Source organism: Triticum aestivum, chromosome 7D (assembly GCF_018294505.1).
Source record: "Triticum aestivum cultivar Chinese Spring chromosome 7D, IWGSC CS RefSeq v2.1, whole genome shotgun sequence".
NCBI lineage: Eukaryota > Viridiplantae > Streptophyta > Magnoliopsida > Poales > Poaceae > Triticum > Triticum aestivum.
The window spans coordinates 267,129,062-267,146,310 of NC_057814.1; the positions used below are offsets into that span (position 1 = coordinate 267,129,062).

A 17,249-nucleotide genomic window follows, 5' to 3' on the forward strand; every position below is an offset into this window, starting at 1 on the left:
TATCACACACATCTCGTTCAGTTAAACCATTTCCATTGTGTTGCCTAATCACAAACAGTTCATCCGAGTGAACCGTATGCTGTGTGTCGCACACGCCTCCATCTGGCTGCCCATTTCTTTTGTTCCTCCTCATCGCAAACAGTTCATTGAACTGAACCGTATGCCCTTCATCGCACACGCAACTAAAACCTGAACCGTGTTTGATGCATCTGTCATCGCAAAACGTTTTACACATTTCTGACGGTTTTCATACAGCACCGTTTGCGATTATGGCATCGGACGCAGTTTCTCGAAGGGTCTCTGATCGTAGTGTCGCGTTTGGACCATCCTACAGTAGTGACTACTAGCAACCCACATGTACCAATCTGAGGTTTTGAGACAAAGATCAGATACAAGAGATGAACTAGGGTTTGAGAGGAGATGGTGCTGGTGAAGATGTTGATGGAGATTGACCCCCTCTCGATGAGAGGATCGTTGGTGATGACGATGGCTTTGATTTACCCCTCCGGGAGGGAGGTTTCCCCGGCAGAACAGCTCCGCTGGAGCCCTAGATTGGTTCTGCCCAGGTTCCGCCTCGAGACGGCGGCGCTTCATCCCGAAAGCTTCCTTCTGATTTTTTTTCAGGTCAAAAGACATCATATAGCAGAAGATGGGCACCGGAGGCCTGCTAGGGGGCCCATAAGGCACAGGGGCGAGCCCCCAGGCTTGTGGCCTGTTGGTGGGTCCCCTCTTGTATTTTCTTCGCCCAATATTTTTTATATATTTCAAAATAATTCTCCATAAATTTTCAGGACTTTTTGGAGTTGTGTAGAATAGGTCTCCCAGATTTACTCCTTTTCGGTCCAGAATTCCAGCTGCCGGGATTCTCCCTCTTTGTGTAAACCTTGTAAAATAATAGAGAAAAAGGCATAAGTATTGTACCATAATGTGTAATAACATCCCATAATGCGATAAATATCAATATAAAAGCATGATGCAAAATGGACGTATCATACAACCACAGGGACGCCCTGGAGCGGACGGGCTCGGGGCGGCGGTGGACCGTGGCCCGCGGCACTATGGCCCAAAGGGGCAATGCAACGGCAACACGCGGGTTGGTGCCACCGTGGGGAGAACCACGGGCGACGGCAGGGACCGCGAGCCACGCTCACTGCGGCCCGATAAGCAACGCAGCGGCAGGGCGAGGGTCAGTGCGGCCATGGGAACGGCCTGGAGCGGGCGGCCCCGGGGCGGCGGTGGACCGCGGGCCGTGGCACTAGGGCTCGAAGGAGTAACGCAGCGGCATCACGTGGGTTGGTGCATCCGTGGAGAGAATCATGGGGCGGCGACGCTGCGTTCCGAAAAAGGACGATGCGGCTACAGCCCATTGCTCGATCAGTGAAGAGGCGTGTAAACTTGACGTTGATCTTCACTGAATCCTGAGGAGACATTCATCAGGTGGTGATCAAACCTGACGGATTGCGTCAGATGATGGGACGTGCACATGGGATGCAACATGCATGGGCAGCCAGGCAACCAGCATGCACGCACCATGCATGGAACGGCCAAACAACATGCAGCAATGGGCGGCAGCACCACGCTTGCGCGGGGTGCGTTAGTGTGCGCGCGAGACGCGACCAGCCCGACACGGCAGCATAGGCCAACGCGAGCGTCCGCTGTACCAGCATACACAATGCATGTGCGTATGGCCCGTGGCGCCGTGTGGCAAGTGATCCCGTCGGAGAGCCAAAGAAGATGTTGATGAAGTAGACATGCGTTGTAGATGACGAACGGCGGCGAGCAACGCAAGTTGATTTGAGATCGGAAAACCAAAAAAGAACCGTCGATCAAGATGACCCAGACCAAGTGATCAGGAAAAGGACTCTCTAGGGAGGCCGGTGAACACGGGCGGCGAAAGAACCCTAGGTACAGGCAGTGCGGTCCCCGGTGGCGACCATGGAGACCAACCCTCCCGAGGACGGCCCGAAGCGGAAGCGGTGGGCGACGGGCGGAGGCTAGGGTTTGGATCGGTTAGCCTGATACCATGTAGAAGGAATAGAGAGGATACTGATGGAATCGTTGTTTATTGCTTGAGCCTCGTGGGCATATATATATAGGAGTACATGATCTTCCTAGAGTACAAAACAAGCTAGAATATTTCCTAGTCTGTCCTATGTTTCCAATTTAATCACGATACTCAACACTTTGCATATGAACGTAAAGGAGGGATTGGAGAAATCAAACACAAATGCAATGAAGACATGGATGGAGGCTTCAACCCACAGAGGGTAATGGCTGCACGAGTCCACGGAGGGCTCCACCCATGAAGGGTCCATGAAGAAGCAACCTAGTCTATTCCACCATGGCTTACGTCCAGGAAGGACTAGCCTCACTTGGGGTAGATCTTCATGAAGTAGGTGATCTCTTTGCCCTTACAAACTTCTTGGTTCAACTCCACATGATCTTGGAGGCTCCAAAGTGACACCTAACCAATCTAGGAGACACCACTCTCCAAAAGTTAATAGATGGTGTATTGATGATGAACTCCTTTCTCTTGTTCTTCAAAAGATAGTCTCCTCAACACTCAATCACTCTCTCATAGATTTGGCTTTGGTAGGAGAAGGATTGGAGTGGAAAGTAACTTGGGGAGGCTAGAAATCAAGATTCAAATGGTTATATTGGAATGCCTTGATCTCAACACATGAGTAGGTGGTTCTCTCTCTGAAAATAAATGGTGGAAGTGTAGTTTCTTTCTGATGGCTCTCTTAGAGAGTAAGTGGGGGTGGAGGGGTATATATAGCCTTCACCAAGAATCCAACCGTTACAACCTTTTGACTCAACTCGGTGGCACCAAAATGAACATCTCGGTGAGACCGGCCTGTGTAAAAGATTCAACGTTGGGCTTTTCTGTGAGACCGAACGGAACAACTTGGTGGGCCCGATGTGCGGTGACCTAAGCAAGACCTCGATTCGGTAGTTCCAATCAAACCAACTCGTTAATTCCGAAAAGATGTGAAAAGGTTACAGAAACTTGGTCAGTGCAAATCACTGGGACCGATCGTCATCTCGGTGGGACCGATTTGTTAGGGTGTGGTTGTGGCACTCTCTAGGATCAACTCGGTCGGTCTGAATGTAGGAGTTTCGGTGGGACCGAGTTTGGAAGTTAGGGTTTGGATAGATAGGATTTGGAGAAAATGGTTGAGGGTTTTGGAGCAATATCTTCAAGCACTTGAGTAACTAAGTCATGATCAAAACCTCATCCCCTTTTAATAGTATTAGCTTTCCTAAGGACTCAATGTGATCTTGGATCACTTAACCAAAAATGTAGAGTCTTGGAGCTTTGTGCCAATGTGTTTCCATATCATTTTGAGGGGTCCACTTTCACATGTCCTTGCCATGCCAACATTGAACTTTCCTTAAATCCATCTTTGAATAGGCATTAGTTCAATGACATATATGTTGTTGTTAATTACCAAAACCACCCAGGGATTAGTTGCACTTTCACCGGGGACACTTCAGGGACGAATGCATGCGCTGGTGTTGCCAGCACCGGGCATGCGTAGATGGGAAGAAGTCGATGTTGACGAGCCAAGCCTGAGGACACGTCGTGGACAAAGGCACACATCGATGTTGCCAGCACCGGGCATGCATAGACGGGGACCGGAACAAGTTGTACGCCATGTCGGAGGGACCAACATATGAGGACTCAACGATGATTGCCGCGCCAATCGGCATGGGGTAGAAGGTGTCGATGTCGCCCACAGTTGTCGGAGTAGATGAAGTGGTCGGGAGAAGATGACGGCGACGCTAGAGATGATGTGGTCGGCGGAGCCAAAGGCAGCCCATGGGGGCATGTCAGTCGCCGACAGGAGCACGATGGCGATGCTCGAAGTAGGTGAGGAAGAACCCAATAGCGTGACGAAGACAGTGCGCGGACGGTGGTGTTCCCGCGCCTAGGGAGGCACCAGAGTGCATACGACGTAGAAGTCAACGTGCGGGGATGGCAGAGAGGACCGCGTACTGCGGTGCTACGGCCAGAAGGGGCAACGCAGTTGCAGCGCACGGGTCGGTGCGATGGCGGGGAAGACCTCAGGCGGCAGCGTGGACTGCCTGCGCTAGGCCTCAAAGGGGCGACACAACGGCAACGCATGTCTGTGCAAGCGCGGGTAGAAACACGGAGCTACGACGCTGCGACCTGACGGGCGACACAATGGTAGCCCGTTGCTCGATAGGTGGACGCTGTACTCGAGGACGATCTTCGCGGGACCTCTGCGCACAACCGACTGATCAGGTCGGTCGCCCCGCGCGGACGTAGCGGGTCGTGGGCAGGCGGGTGATCAATCCTATCCTGCGCGAGTTCGGGGCACTGCTCGATGATGAGGTCGAAGTCACGGATGGCGGAGGCAGGAGAGACGGGGCCCGGTGAGCAGATGCGCGATCTGATCGTTCTAGGCTACGAGAGCCGTCGAAGAACAGCGGGCAAACGCAGGCACGCAGAACAGTGTCGTCTGACACGCAACGCACAACAGCCAACACGCGTAGGACGCGAGGCAGCCGTGGGTCATGTAGTGGTTAACAACAGGCGAGCGCAAGCGACCTCCGTACCCTGCGGCGTGAAGGTTGGACCATCGTGATGCAGCCGGTCCGGGGTGGTGAAGAGGTTGATGGAAAGTCCCGATACAATCATGGTGAATACGGCTGACCCAGAGCGACGGGCAGACGGACGCTTGGATGGCGGTCATTACGGGTCGTCGCATGTCACATGAGGCCGCCGTGTCGGGGAAGAGGCCGGTGGAGTTAGCGCCGGAGTCAGAGTAGAGGCTGACGAATGCCGGTGGGCGATGCAAACCGATCTTAGATCAAAAATCCAAAAAGAAAACGCCAATCAAGACGATCGGCCCACCGAGGAAAAAAAACCAGACCAAAGGATCAAGAAAAATACTCTCTAGGGCAGCCGATAAACACGATTGGTAGACGAACCCTAGGTACGGGCAGCGTGGCCCCCGGTGGATACTGGGTTGACCTCTCCGGGGACGGCACGATGAGAAAGTTGCGGCGGCTAGGGTTTAGGATCATGGTTAGTTTGATACCATGCAAGAGGAATAGAGAGGAGATTGGTGGAATCAATGATGTATTGTTTGAGCCTCATGGGCGTATATATAGGAGTGCATGACTCTTCTGGAGTATAAGACAAGCTAGAATAAATCCTAGTCTATCATATATTTCCTAACTAATAATGATAGAGGCAAGGCTTTAGCTGACGTCCAAAGTTAGTATGGCAATGATCTCTCATGTAGCCTTGTGAGAAGATTCACGTTGATCGACTTTCACGAGATAACATAAAAATGCAGAGGTCAAGAGGTGCGTTGTGGACGTTCTTGGCCACTATGGCATCTCCAACGCCGACTCTCAAACCCCCCGCATTCGTCCGGACCATGTTGTCCGGACAGCCGAAGCCATCCAACACTGGCATGTATCGGTCTGCGGCGCGGTCCGCACGCGTTTTATCCCGCAAACAAGAGACAAACGTGGGGGGCTTTGTGGAAGTCCGGACCAATCCCATGCCCGCTTTTGACCGTCATGGCCACCGAAAATCCATCCTCCCTACAGAGCGCGCTTCCCACCCAAAACGGTCAGCGCCGGTCCAGAGCGTTAGTGTGCGCCTTCATGCCCGGCCAGAGCGGATGCGACCGCTCACTGGCGTCGGCATTGAAGCGACGCGCTGGCTGAGAGAGCGCAGCCTGCTGCGTGTACAAAAGACACGACGACTGCCCGTCCGTCCGTCTGCCGCCCACATTGATGGCACACGGTTGCCGAGGCGTCTCCTTCGGTGCCACATGTCCGTCCCTCTACCACCTGCCATTGTTATATAAGCCGCTGCCCCGGCCATAGCCGCATTCATCCGCCTTCGATCCCTCCCCGCACCACTCCCACCATGGGCTCCCCTGCCAAAGCTCTCTTGGACGGGCTGATGCCGGACCAGAAGAAGGAGATGGCCTCCACTGTTGTTGGCTGACAGCCGGCAGGCAGCCAGAGGATGACGACGTCCCAATGGAGGACGCGACCGCCGACGACGAGCTGGCCCCACCATCCTCCTCCTTCGTGCCACCCTTCCTGGTGCATTGCACCATGACCATCGGCGAGGCCCGTGCCCCATTACATGGATATGGTGCAGGAGGAGTGGAAGGAACAATTCTTGGAGGCGTAGGCCGACGCCGCCTACAACGACAACCTCCTTCGGGAGCATTTGCGGGCAAAGGAGTAGCTCACCGCCGGCAGGGTGGTCGCGCCAGACGCAGACATGGCAGAGCAGGAGGCGTTGCTCGAGTCCTACCATTCCGCCCGCGAGATCCACCTCGCCCGCTGGTGGTACTGCCAGCAGGTGGCGAAGGTGGCAGCTGCCAGCAAGGACTGCGACGACGAGGCGGGCGAGGCGGTGTTTGCCAAAAAATCGACGACGAGGAGGACATCGCCGAAGCCGCGCCCCGCCGTCACGACCACGAAGCTGGCATGTCCGCGTGCGCTGCCGACAGCGAGGAAGAGTAGTGCACGGTAGGTCGCCGCCGCTCTGGTCCCAGGAAGGCCACCGCTCCTTCCCTCCCATCGACGCCAAGCTTGGTGGCTGAGCATCATCGGTCGATTAGTCGCTTGGTGGCGACGTGGAGGCAGGCAGCTTCAGTTCCCGGGGATCCGGAGGCAAAGGTTACAGGTGCGGAGCTGGAGAGCGTTGAGTTGAAGCTGGAGAAGGAAAAGCTTCTATTATCAGGGCTCATGGCCGAACAGGGGATCGGGCGCCGGCGACCATTTAGATTAGGTGTTAATTATACCTTCAGAGCCGGACTAGCATCGTAGTTGATGTAAATGTAATGAAATATGTCATGTTTATATGAAATCTGTCATGTTTATATGAAATCCGGCCGTGTTTCACAAATTTCGTCTGGTTGGTTCGAAGTGTTGTCAAAATGTATGCAGCTACGGTTGAATGGCGGTCTCCCGCATCCATGTCCGCGGACTGGTCCCCCCTGTCCACGGACGGATGCGGAAGAAAATTTACGGATTGTCATTGAAGATGCCCTTATACCCCTCTAAGTGCAACCGAAAGTAGCTACGTCATCATCATATGACAATCATGGGCCTTCATCCCATTGGATCTTTGTTTGTTTTTTGTATCTAGATACCTGCGGATGATACCGTGGAGGCACTCAAAAACTTGAGCGAGCTCATTCTCGATGAGAGTGAAGTAACCACGGGGAGGGCAATAATTATCCTTGGTTTTCAAAACACTTTTGCCCTTGTCTGCCTCCTTAGCCTTGCCCTTGCATGTCTCCTTGTTTTTGGGGCCTCCGGTGTGAAACTCGTCCCTAATACTGATGTCTTTCAAGTCTTGTCTCATCCTCAGCCCATCTTTACTCTTTTGTGGCATGTCGAAGAGTGTACCAAGAAAATTCTTGCACACATTCTTTATACTAATATACATGACGTCAAGGTAATGTGGTGTATGGATGACATCAAGGTAATGTGGTGTATGGAGGACTTCCCAATACTCCAAGTCCCAAAAAATAGACTTCTTTTTTCATACTTTTAGCAACATCTTCTCCTTGACGCCCTTTCTCCTCTTTACTGGCTTAGGGCACTCTGTCCAATCCTTCAACAACTGATGGATTTCTCCCCGGTGGAGCAGCGGTTCCGAGTGCGATAGGGCCGCCGGGCTGCAACACCACCTGCAGCAACGCAAGTGTGCCATATCTCCAATCCGGCCCAACTATGCATACAATTTCTTCAGTACCAATAAAGGGGAGCAACTAGTTAACGAGCGCTCCTTCGGGAGCCTCGCAACAATCAGCGTCACTTGACGCGCTCTCAGCTATTCGCCACGTGTCGCGTTCTGGACGCTCCCTTCAGATTTTTATTTTTTATTTTTCCGCACGCGTTTTTGGCTTTTTAAACTTTTTTTTGGTTTTTTTGACGTTTTGGTTTTTTCCCGGTCTTCCTTAGCTTTTCGATAAAAAAAATTTTGGAAACAATTTTTTTTTACGCGAAAAACGCGTTTTAATTTTTTTTCTTTCGCGAAAAGTCACGGTTTTTCTTCCGCGAGAGGCACGGTTGTGCTTTAGCGAAAGTCACGGCCGTGCCTTTCGGAAACAAAAAAACGTGTTTTCTATTTGTTTTCTTTCGCGAAAAGTCACGGTTTTTCTTCCGCGAGAGGCACGGTTGTGCTTTCGCGAGAGTCACGGTCGTGCCTCTCGGAAAGGGAAAAACAAAACGTGTTTTCTGTTTTTTTTTCTTTCGCGAGAGTCACGGTTTTGCTTCCGCGAGAGGCACGGTTGTGCTTTCGTGAGAGTCACGGCCGTGCCTCTCGGAAAGGGAAAAAATACGCGTTTTTTGTTTTTTTTGTTTCGCGAGAGTCACGGTTTTGCTTTCACCAGAGGCACGGTTGTGCCACGAGTCACGGTTTTGCTTTCACGAGAGGCACGGTTGTGATTTCGCGAGAGGCACGGGCGTGCCTCTTTCAGAAAGGGAAAAAACCATGCTCCGGTTTGGTTTTTTTGTCCGGCTTTTTCGTTCGGTTTTTTCATGAAAAAAAGTTCGTCAAAACCTATTAACATGAGATCTAGTTTTGAAGATCTCGACGCAAGGAATCCAATGGTGAAAACTGTTTGAGATTTGGACGCACGGTTTAAGAGATAAAACGTTTTGAATAAACGGATCTACGAAAAAGGGAAAACTCCCAGGTTGCGACAAGTGGCGCGCTGCATGTGCGCCACTTGTCGTGACCTGAGAAGGTGGAGTGTTCTTTGCAACGAGTACTCCTTAATTAGTGATTTCGCCAATAAAGTCCAAAGTCCCTTGAAAATTAAGTCCGGATTGAATTTTGCAAGATTTCCAAGGGACAAAAGAATGCTATTTTGCCATGTCGGAATGAGCAATTCCATGAGGAACCATGGAGAAAGAGTTGGCCCTATAGGATTCCCAATTGTATTGCTTATTACATATACACTGGTGCACAGGTAGATGTATCTTGTTCAGAATTGCACCATCAATAAGTAACGAGAAAAGGAAAACTTAACAAAACTGCAGCTCTCTACCTTAAGCCTACCAACTAAGGAATAATCATACTCGAATATATAATAACGAAAAGGAAATTAAGACAAAAGAGACTATGCAAGAAACTACCGAGGCCATCATCTTCACCTGTGTTTTTCTTTATACACCCCAGCATTCTGATGAGGAAGCACATGGATTAAATTTCGAGCAAAGCCAAATCTCACTTCAACTGCTCTAGTCGCTCTCTCTGACCTCGACAGGCTTCGCAGCAACAGATAAATCCCCAGCAGGGCCTTTCTTGCCCAGAGGGCTCACACTCTTGGCCTTGCCAAGCCGAACAGCCTGTGCAAAAGTCTTGGTGATATGACCCACCATGTCAGTGGGTACAGTCAAGGGCTTCTTGGGCTCAAGAAAGCTACAATTCTTGGCGATATGACCCACCAGGTCAGTTGGTACAGTCGACGGCTTCTTGGGCTCAGCGACACTGGAGCTGGATATCTGTTGTTGCTGATACAGCCTTGCCTTATTCTCCAGCAGGGCTTTCTCACGTTCCTCGTAAAAGTTAAAGTCATCGAGGATCGACGCATCCTCCTCATGGTCCTTGAAGATTTTCAGCATCTCCCGTCCTTGTTCCAGTTTCACCTGCAATAAAACTCAAGATGTATTAGCGCCACACTAAATAGTCGAAGACAGAGCATTCCGATGTAAGTACTTACTGATATCAAATATTAGTACCTCCAACGAAACCATGTTAGGCTATATCATAATAATTTGATGGGTGATTTCACTATGAAATAAATAGCGGTACTTCAAGGACAACAAATGTGCAAATCAAGTAACAAATGAAAAACTATTCAAAAGCATTGTACCTCTTGTGTGTCCCGGCTGTTGGTTACCGGCTTGTGCTCATTGTTTTCAAGAATTATATGGCGGAAGAGATTATTTGGAACATCCTTCAGTATGTGCCAATTAACAGGGAACTGGCCAGTCCACTTATCTTGCTGCCAGTAGTTCACACTCTTCTCAAAATTCACTGGTCCAGTCATCTCCGCAACACCGCAGAACTGTGCGCTAGCGTTCACCTGCACATATTGGTCCAGTTTTCAATTCTCAGCGGGGAATATAAATGCAAGCAAACAAACATGAGAGCCTGAGAAAGCACTAATAGGGAAACAGGATAAGGCCTTAATTACCGAAAACAACAGAAAAATGGGACAGTGTTCTTCCTTCTTTACTTCATGATAGGCCCCGTCTAGTTTCTTGTTTCCATTTGTGGTGCTAGCCCAAACACCATATTTGATGCTCTTGTGCACATTATCTTCGCTGTATGATTTTATGATAAAAAATCTAGCATTTTTGTACTCTGTAACAAAATCAGTCCTGTTGTACGACCCCTGGTCAAGTCCAGCAGAAGACTTCTCATCTTTACTGTTATCCTCTGGTTGCTTCTTAGGCCTGGTGGAACGTGGACCACGGCTTTGCTCATTGAGGAAATCAAGTGAACCAACAAAGCTGCATAACAAAGCATTACCCCTCCCTCTCCTGCGCTCTTTGTCAACTGGAATCAAACTTCTACCATTCAGGCCATAGCCAGGGAAAGGACTGCCATAATTAGTGGCATGTGGGAAACTCCCACGATGAGAGAACCTTCTTCCGTAAGAGTCACTAGGGGTTCCAAAACCATAGAAGGACTTCTGCTGAGGGGGCATCTGAAATTGGGAACAAACCGAAGTATTAGATCCTAGTAATAACGATATTTGATCCTGTCTCGTTATAATCAATAATAGTGTTCTTGTCAAATTATCATATGCATAAGCACAGAAAGAACAGGTCATCATCCTAAATAGCTAGTGTGTACGCAGCCATCCAGCACTGATGGCTGATTGCATTTGGAAGCAGGAATCGCCAGTGACCGCCGGTCAGCCATACGGTGGTGAATCCATTCCACAGATTGAGCTGAATTGCAGCTAGACACATCTTTGGCAGTACCAGAGGCTAATTTATTACAGGATTTGGTCATGTTTTTGTGGTCATCGTGATATGGTAGATTGGAAGTGATTGCGTCAAACTCTTCAACAAAAATGTTTAGGTAAAAGGCTTTAAACTTTGAATTTTATGGTAAATGCGAGAAGCATGAATGAGAGAATTAGGGGTTAAAACGTCACGTTATTGTTAAAGTATATGTGAATTGCCCAACTTTCTCCATTGGTTTGGGGTTTTGGTTCTACTGGTTGTGGTGCATGAAACCTAATAAGGTCCTGGGTTCATGTCTCGGGTTTTCGCTATTTCGATAGAAAATTGATTGCCAGTTTCTCTCCATGATTAGGCCTTAATAAAAGTTTCACACGTCAACCAATAGAACCAAAAGCCCAAAAACTGATGAAAGGTTGGGCAATCCACGCATACTTCAACACCCCCTCTCAGTGTGCTGTGATAAGGCCTAAACTCGCTGCAAGAAGAAAAAAAGATAAGTTCTAAACGTGGACAGAAAGAGGGTAACCAATCAGATAGTAGGTTTGTTGTGTGTTGGGGGGTGTTTCTTACAAATACGTGCAGATAGTTTTTTTTCTGATTTCTTAAGTACCTAAAATGTTGTTATTATAAGTGACAAGAGATAGCATGTGAAAAGATTACCATCCCAGAAGCCATAGGAAAGTTGCTTTGTCCGAATGCCCCTGAAACGTCACCAAAAGGTTGAGGTGAAGTTGCAGGTGATAGAAACGAACCAGTTCCTTGTGACGATCTAAACCATTCTGCAAAATAGCATTTCAAGGAACAAAGTTATAGTCGCACCTAAGGATGGAACTTAAATTATCATATTTTAACAAAGGATGAGATAGGCAATAACCTGGTCTTGGTCCAAAATGGAAGCTGTTTGGACTCAGAGTGTCAGCGATAAAAGCACTTTGTGTTGGGTCAATTGGCATCATTGTCTCACCCTGTGATACTGGAGTAGGAGAGCCTAAATATGCCATGTCAGGCTGTAATGGTTGCTGGTAGTAAGGAGCCGAGGAGAACTGCTGAGGAGAGTAGAGCTGACCATCTCCACTAACACCAGACGGTACTGGTGTCGAGATAGGAGAATAATGAGCATAAGGGTCATAACCATAGCCACCATGGTACATCATGGAAGGTTCCTCGTTGTACATAACCTTCAAAAATGTCAAACTGAGAAAAGGAAGACATCACGGAAATTATTGACAACCAGAAAATCAACTTACCGCTGGACCCACTTCCAATCCATCAACACTCGTATAGGGAGGATATACATCGCATTCATTTGGAAGGTTCTCATATCCTGTACCTGCTCATATCATGTCACAGACCAAACATTATCATTCATCAACTCAAGAGAAAAGTTCTAAAATTTAGGAGACATTAAAATCCTGACGCTGACGCGGCGAAATCGGTCAATTCAAGGCGGAGATGCAGGCGGTGTTCCAGATGAGCTATCTTGGACTGCTCTCCTACTTCCTCGGCATCGAGGTGTGCCAGGACGCCAGCGGCGTGACGATCGCCCAGTCCGCACGATAAGGGCGGGATGACGGGGTGCAATCCCTTTCAGACGCCGATGGAGGCCCACCTGAAGCTGAGCAAGACGAGCGCTGAAGCACCAACGGACGCCACTGAGTACCGAAGCATCTTTGGCAGCCTGTGATACCTTGTTCACACCCGACCTGACATCGCCTACGCTGTGGGCTATGTGAGCAGCTTCATGGAAGCGCCCACTGTCGAACACCTGGCAGCGGTCAAGCACATCCTCAAGTAAGTAGCTGGGGCACGTGATCTCGGCTGCCATTCTCCTCCGAGACGCTCCGGTGAAGCACGCCGTTGTGGCTCTAGCAACGGCAACATGGCCGGGGACGTCGACGTCCGCAAGAGCATGGCGGCAGCCCTGTTCTTCCTCGGCGACAGCCCCATCAGCCGGAAATCGCAGAAGCAGAAGGTGGTGGCCCTCTCTTCATGCAAAGCTGAGTACATCACGGAAAAAACCTTTTGCGTTTTCTCGAAAAAGCTGAGTACATCACAACAACGATGGCCGCCTGCAGGGGCATTTGGCAGGCTCATTTGCCCGCCGACATCACCGGCAAGGGGATCACTACACCAACTCTTCGGGTGGACAACAAGTCCGCCATTTCCCTCTGCAAAAACCCGGTGCTCCATGACGACAGCAAGCACATCGACTTCCGCTACCACTACATCCGTCAGTGCGTAGGAGCAGAAGATCGCTGTCGAGTTCATCGGGACTGAGGAGCACCTTGCTGACGTTCTGACAGAGCCCCTGGGCCGCATCAGGTTTCTCCAGTGGCATGACAAAGTCGGGATGATCAAAATAAGGTAGGCGTGACATGTTTTAGGGGGGGAGCTTGTTAGAATAAACCTTGTCTGCGCGGTTGTCCGTTTTTGCTGCCATAGCATGCGTTTTTCGCTGCCATGGCACGTGTTTTTTGCTGCCATGGCAGCCGTCCTTCAGTTAGCGTTTTTAGCTCGTAGGCTCACCTGTTTTGAGCTATTCTTGCCACACTTTGATCCGTTCGTGGGATGCCACCAGCAAGTAGGGATCATGGGTGCCGTACGTCCTTTGTAATCCGAATAAAAGGAGGGGGGAAAATCAGAAAAGTCACAATTGTACGTGGCGCAAAAAATCCTGTGTCTCTCTGTTCTTCGTATTCGTGTGAGCGGAGAGAGTAAAGATTGCCGACATTTGGCATCAGAGCCTCGTTGGGAGATGGATGATGACGACAAGCTGAAGGGGCAACAGGCTCCCCTCGGCGCACCGCGAGCTTAGATCACCAGCGTCGAGAAAGGGCAGGGGCGGATCATGCAGACTCGGGTGGTGCATGAAGGCGGCGGCACCCCTTAGCCGATGCTCACCCGTGCAAACTACGGGGATTGGGCCCTCCTGATGAAGGTGATGCTCGAGTGCCGGCATCTTTGGGAGGCGATTGAGTCTAGCACCACCATCTACGGCGACAACCGGCTCGCTCTCGAGGTGATCCTCCTCGGTGTTCCTCCGGAGGTGATGGCGACGCTCGCTGCCAAGGCCACCGCCAAAGAGGCCAGGAACCCCCTGAAGATGATGCGCCTCGGGGTAGAACGCGTGCGTGAGACCAAGCTTGTGACGTTGTCGAAGCAGTACATCGTCATCCGGTTCACCAACGGCGAGGCGGTGGACGATTTCGCCGTGCGCATCAGGAGCATGGTGACACAAATGGCACAGCTCAGCGAAGCAGTGCCGTTGAAGCGCGTTGTCTCTAAGTTCTCTGTGTCGTGCCTAAGCAATACTCGCAGATCGCTCTGTCGATCGAGACCCTCTTCGACCTCAACACTCTCATCGGCAAGGAACTGACGGGGCGGCTAATGGCGACGGAGGAGCGATTTGAATTGAACCAGATCGACAACGGCATGTGGCGGTTGCTCCTTACTGAGAAGGATTGGCTCGCTCAGTACAAGTTCAGCGGCTCAAACAACGGCGGCTCTGGGTCAGGCTCCTCGAACAGGGGACAACGCTAGAAGGGCCACGGCGGTGGCGGCGGGCACCACCGGGGTGCTGACAACAATGCTGGCGGCGGGAACAACAACCCTAACCACGACAAGTGTCTCTACTGCCGCATCAAAGTTTTAGGGGTGATTGTTAGAATTAACCTTGTCTGCACGGTAGTCCGGTTTCGCTGCCATGGCACGCGTTTTTCGCTGCCAGGGCAGTTGTTCTTCAGTTAGCGCTTTTAGCTCGTAGGCTTGTTTTGAGTGATTCTTGCAGCACTTAGATCCGTCCGTGGGATGGCATGAGCAAGTAGGGACAGTGGGCACCACACGTCCTTTGTAACCCGAATAAAAGGAGAAGAAAGAAATCAGAAAAGTTGCAATTGCACGCGGCGAAAAAAAATCCTCTTTGTCTCTATGTTCTTCATGTTCGTGTGAGCTGAGAGTAGAGATTGCCGACAATATCAAAAGTGCAAGTTAACTGTTGATCTGCACTGAGGGGAGCAGGGGGTACCGAAGCACACCTCGTCAGTGTAAACATATGTTTTGCTTCACAAACAAGAGAATAACCATGCAATCCAAAGGTGCAACCTTGTAAATACAGCACAAAAGTGACCTCACCTTGGTAATAGAATGGTTCTGCTTGCGATGAATAAATGTGTTGTGGATATGCAGCACTATGTTCCTCACCTATGTTGGATGTGACCGCCTGGACTTGTCCTTCACTTGGTAGATTGATAACACTTGAATCAAGTGAAATGGTGGGTTTAACAGTTTTCTCATCCTTCCTAGGAATGGTCTGGGTAGAAAAAGGTATACAATAGGAAAAAGGGTGAAAAACAGTCAACAGTTTCTATAGAATATCTGTAAAAATATAATCAAATAATGGCCTGCTCTTTAGTGTTACTACCGAGAACAGGTTTTTGCTCGACCTCGATTCTTGGCTCCGGTGAATCCATAGCGCCTAAAGCAGAAAGATTCAGTGACTTAGCTCAAGTCTCAAGAATGGTAAATTAGTGATAGCTTATGTAAAACAGAAAAGATAACGCCATAAAATTAGCTCTGCACTTTGTAGAGTGCCAAAAATAGTACGAAAGATCATTCCATGGCTCATGTTTTGTTCATACCTTTTTTTGGCCCTGCCATTTTAGAACAAAAGGCACAATCACAACAAAACTAGGCTAAAATGAAGCTAAGCTTGCATAAATAGCCAAAAGTAACAAATAAGTATAGCTGCTTCGCACCATAGTTGCATCCAACATAGAATCCTGCCATTCAGCAACCTACCTACCGCGGGAGTCACATGCACCACAGATGAATATTATTAACACAATGGTTATGTGGGCAGCACTCCAACTTGGTGTACGAATTCAGGCCACTTATTCAATTATTTTAGCCTAATTTATCATGAGGCTAACAGCATCAATCATTCATAACAAAGGCGGTCATGACCATCATTCAGTGCCATTCTTTCTTTCTTTTTTTGGTCAAACAGCAGTATGTTGCAATTGAGGTCTCCCCACACCTCACACTTGGATCACCGGGTTTCTGTTATGATACAGGCATCCTACCACTGCCCTCTGCTTTAGTCCAGGCCTGCACGAACTATTCACAAGACACGTACATGAGCATAACTATGTATCTCTCTCAAGTAGTAGTGATCTAAACGCTCTTATATTTCTTTACGGAGGGAGTAGTTGAAATCATGCATGCCTGGCCAACATAATTAAGGGCAGCCTGAGCCTACTACACAAACCACGAACATGTGACACGATTTCCATATGGTAGCAGCATAGCACCCAGCCAATGGTCAATGCAGGAATGCGCAAGTTTTGAAGCTCGGGCAATTCCTCGATGCCTGGCTCTGCTGGTCGAATCCAACAGCTGGCTACTACAGTAATAATGTCCACGGTTTCTCAAGCGCTACCAAGAGCTATGGCATGATTACGCAAGATAATATAAAATCACCCATAACAAGGCACCAAGCTCGCGCACATCAACTCACTCTGCGGCGAATATATGTCCTAGGGAATCGCCTTGACATCCTGAACCAAGCAGCAGCAGCAGCAGCAGCAGTCACTAGCGCAGTTTCAGCAGGCCATCCTCAAGCTACAGGATCCAAATCTCACCCGCCATGGAGCACGCAACATAACAACAATGCAAAAGCAAAGCGCTCACCAGTCCTCTCCGATGCCGATTCCATGGATCCGCACGCGCGCTGGAACAAGAAGCAGAGATCGGCCAATCAGCACAAGTTAGGCGCCAAACCGCGCGCTCCTCCTTGGATGGGATCCCTCGGCTCCTCCTGATCTGGTGGGCGCGGCGCTCCCGCGATCGGATCGAGCTCCCTCGCGGTTCCTCGACGGGTTCCGATCCGATCGAGGGCGCGCGCGATCGATCTCGCGCTCCTTTTATGAATTGTCGCTTATTATTTATAGGGCAGGGTTGGATTTGGAAACGGCGGGAGAGTGGGAGGGGCGTATCTGCAAATATGGAGGAGCTCGATTGGGACTATTATTGTGGGTAAGACCTTAGGAGTATCCTAGATAGTAACGTAGCGCACTTTAAGAAAAGTTTGCTTATGTGGTATTTAGTTAATGGGGAGAGAGGTGTTTAGAGTAACATAATACTCCCTTCGTTCCTAAATACTCCCTTCGTTCCTAAATACTTGTCTTTCTAGGCAGTTCAACAAGTGACTATATACGGAGTAAAATGAGTGAATCTACACTCTAAAATATGTC

General features: G+C 49.7%; 1 protein-coding gene across 3 annotated transcripts; it reads right to left on the minus strand.

Annotated features, from left to right (window-relative positions):
* Window positions 1-8,932: 8,932 nt before the first annotated feature.
* LOC123168456 (YTH domain-containing protein ECT4) lies at window positions 8,933-16,958 on the minus strand. 3 transcript variants are annotated; one of them, XM_044586343.1, is made up of 9 exons: window positions 16,687-16,958; window positions 15,419-15,472; window positions 15,199-15,307; window positions 12,246-12,328; window positions 11,873-12,176; window positions 11,659-11,777; window positions 10,218-10,733; window positions 9,894-10,106; window positions 8,933-9,666 (listed from the first exon to the last, which is right to left on the minus strand). In XM_044586343.1, exons 5-9 carry the CDS (start codon window positions 12,171-12,173, stop codon window positions 9,259-9,261), a joined length of 1,557 nt encoding a protein of 518 aa, XP_044442278.1. In that variant the 5' UTR covers window positions 12,174-12,176; window positions 12,246-12,328; window positions 15,199-15,307; window positions 15,419-15,472; window positions 16,687-16,958; the 3' UTR covers window positions 8,933-9,258. The 3 variants fall into 3 exon arrangements, with proteins under 3 accessions (XP_044442278.1, XP_044442277.1, XP_044442276.1); XM_044586342.1 differs by having other exon boundaries at window positions 15,441-15,472; window positions 16,687-16,933; XM_044586341.1 differs by having other exon boundaries at window positions 15,130-15,307; window positions 15,441-15,472; window positions 16,687-16,933.
* Window positions 16,959-17,249: the final 291 nt, after the last annotated feature.

What these genes read in the sequence shown, in the direction of transcription:
- LOC123168456 (XM_044586341.1), bottom strand. Translation starts at nt 16,711, where the DNA reads ATGGAATCGGCATCGGAGAGGACTG. An exon ending in ATCGGCATCGGAGAGGACTG is followed by an intron (nt 15,473 to 16,686) that starts GTGAGCGCTTTG and finishes TTTCTGCTTTAG; the next exon opens with GCGCTATGGATTCACCGGAG. An exon ending in GATTGGAAGTGGGTCCAGCG is followed by an intron (nt 12,177 to 12,245) that starts GTAAGTTGATTT and finishes ACATTTTTGAAG; the next exon opens with GTTATGTACAACGAGGAACC.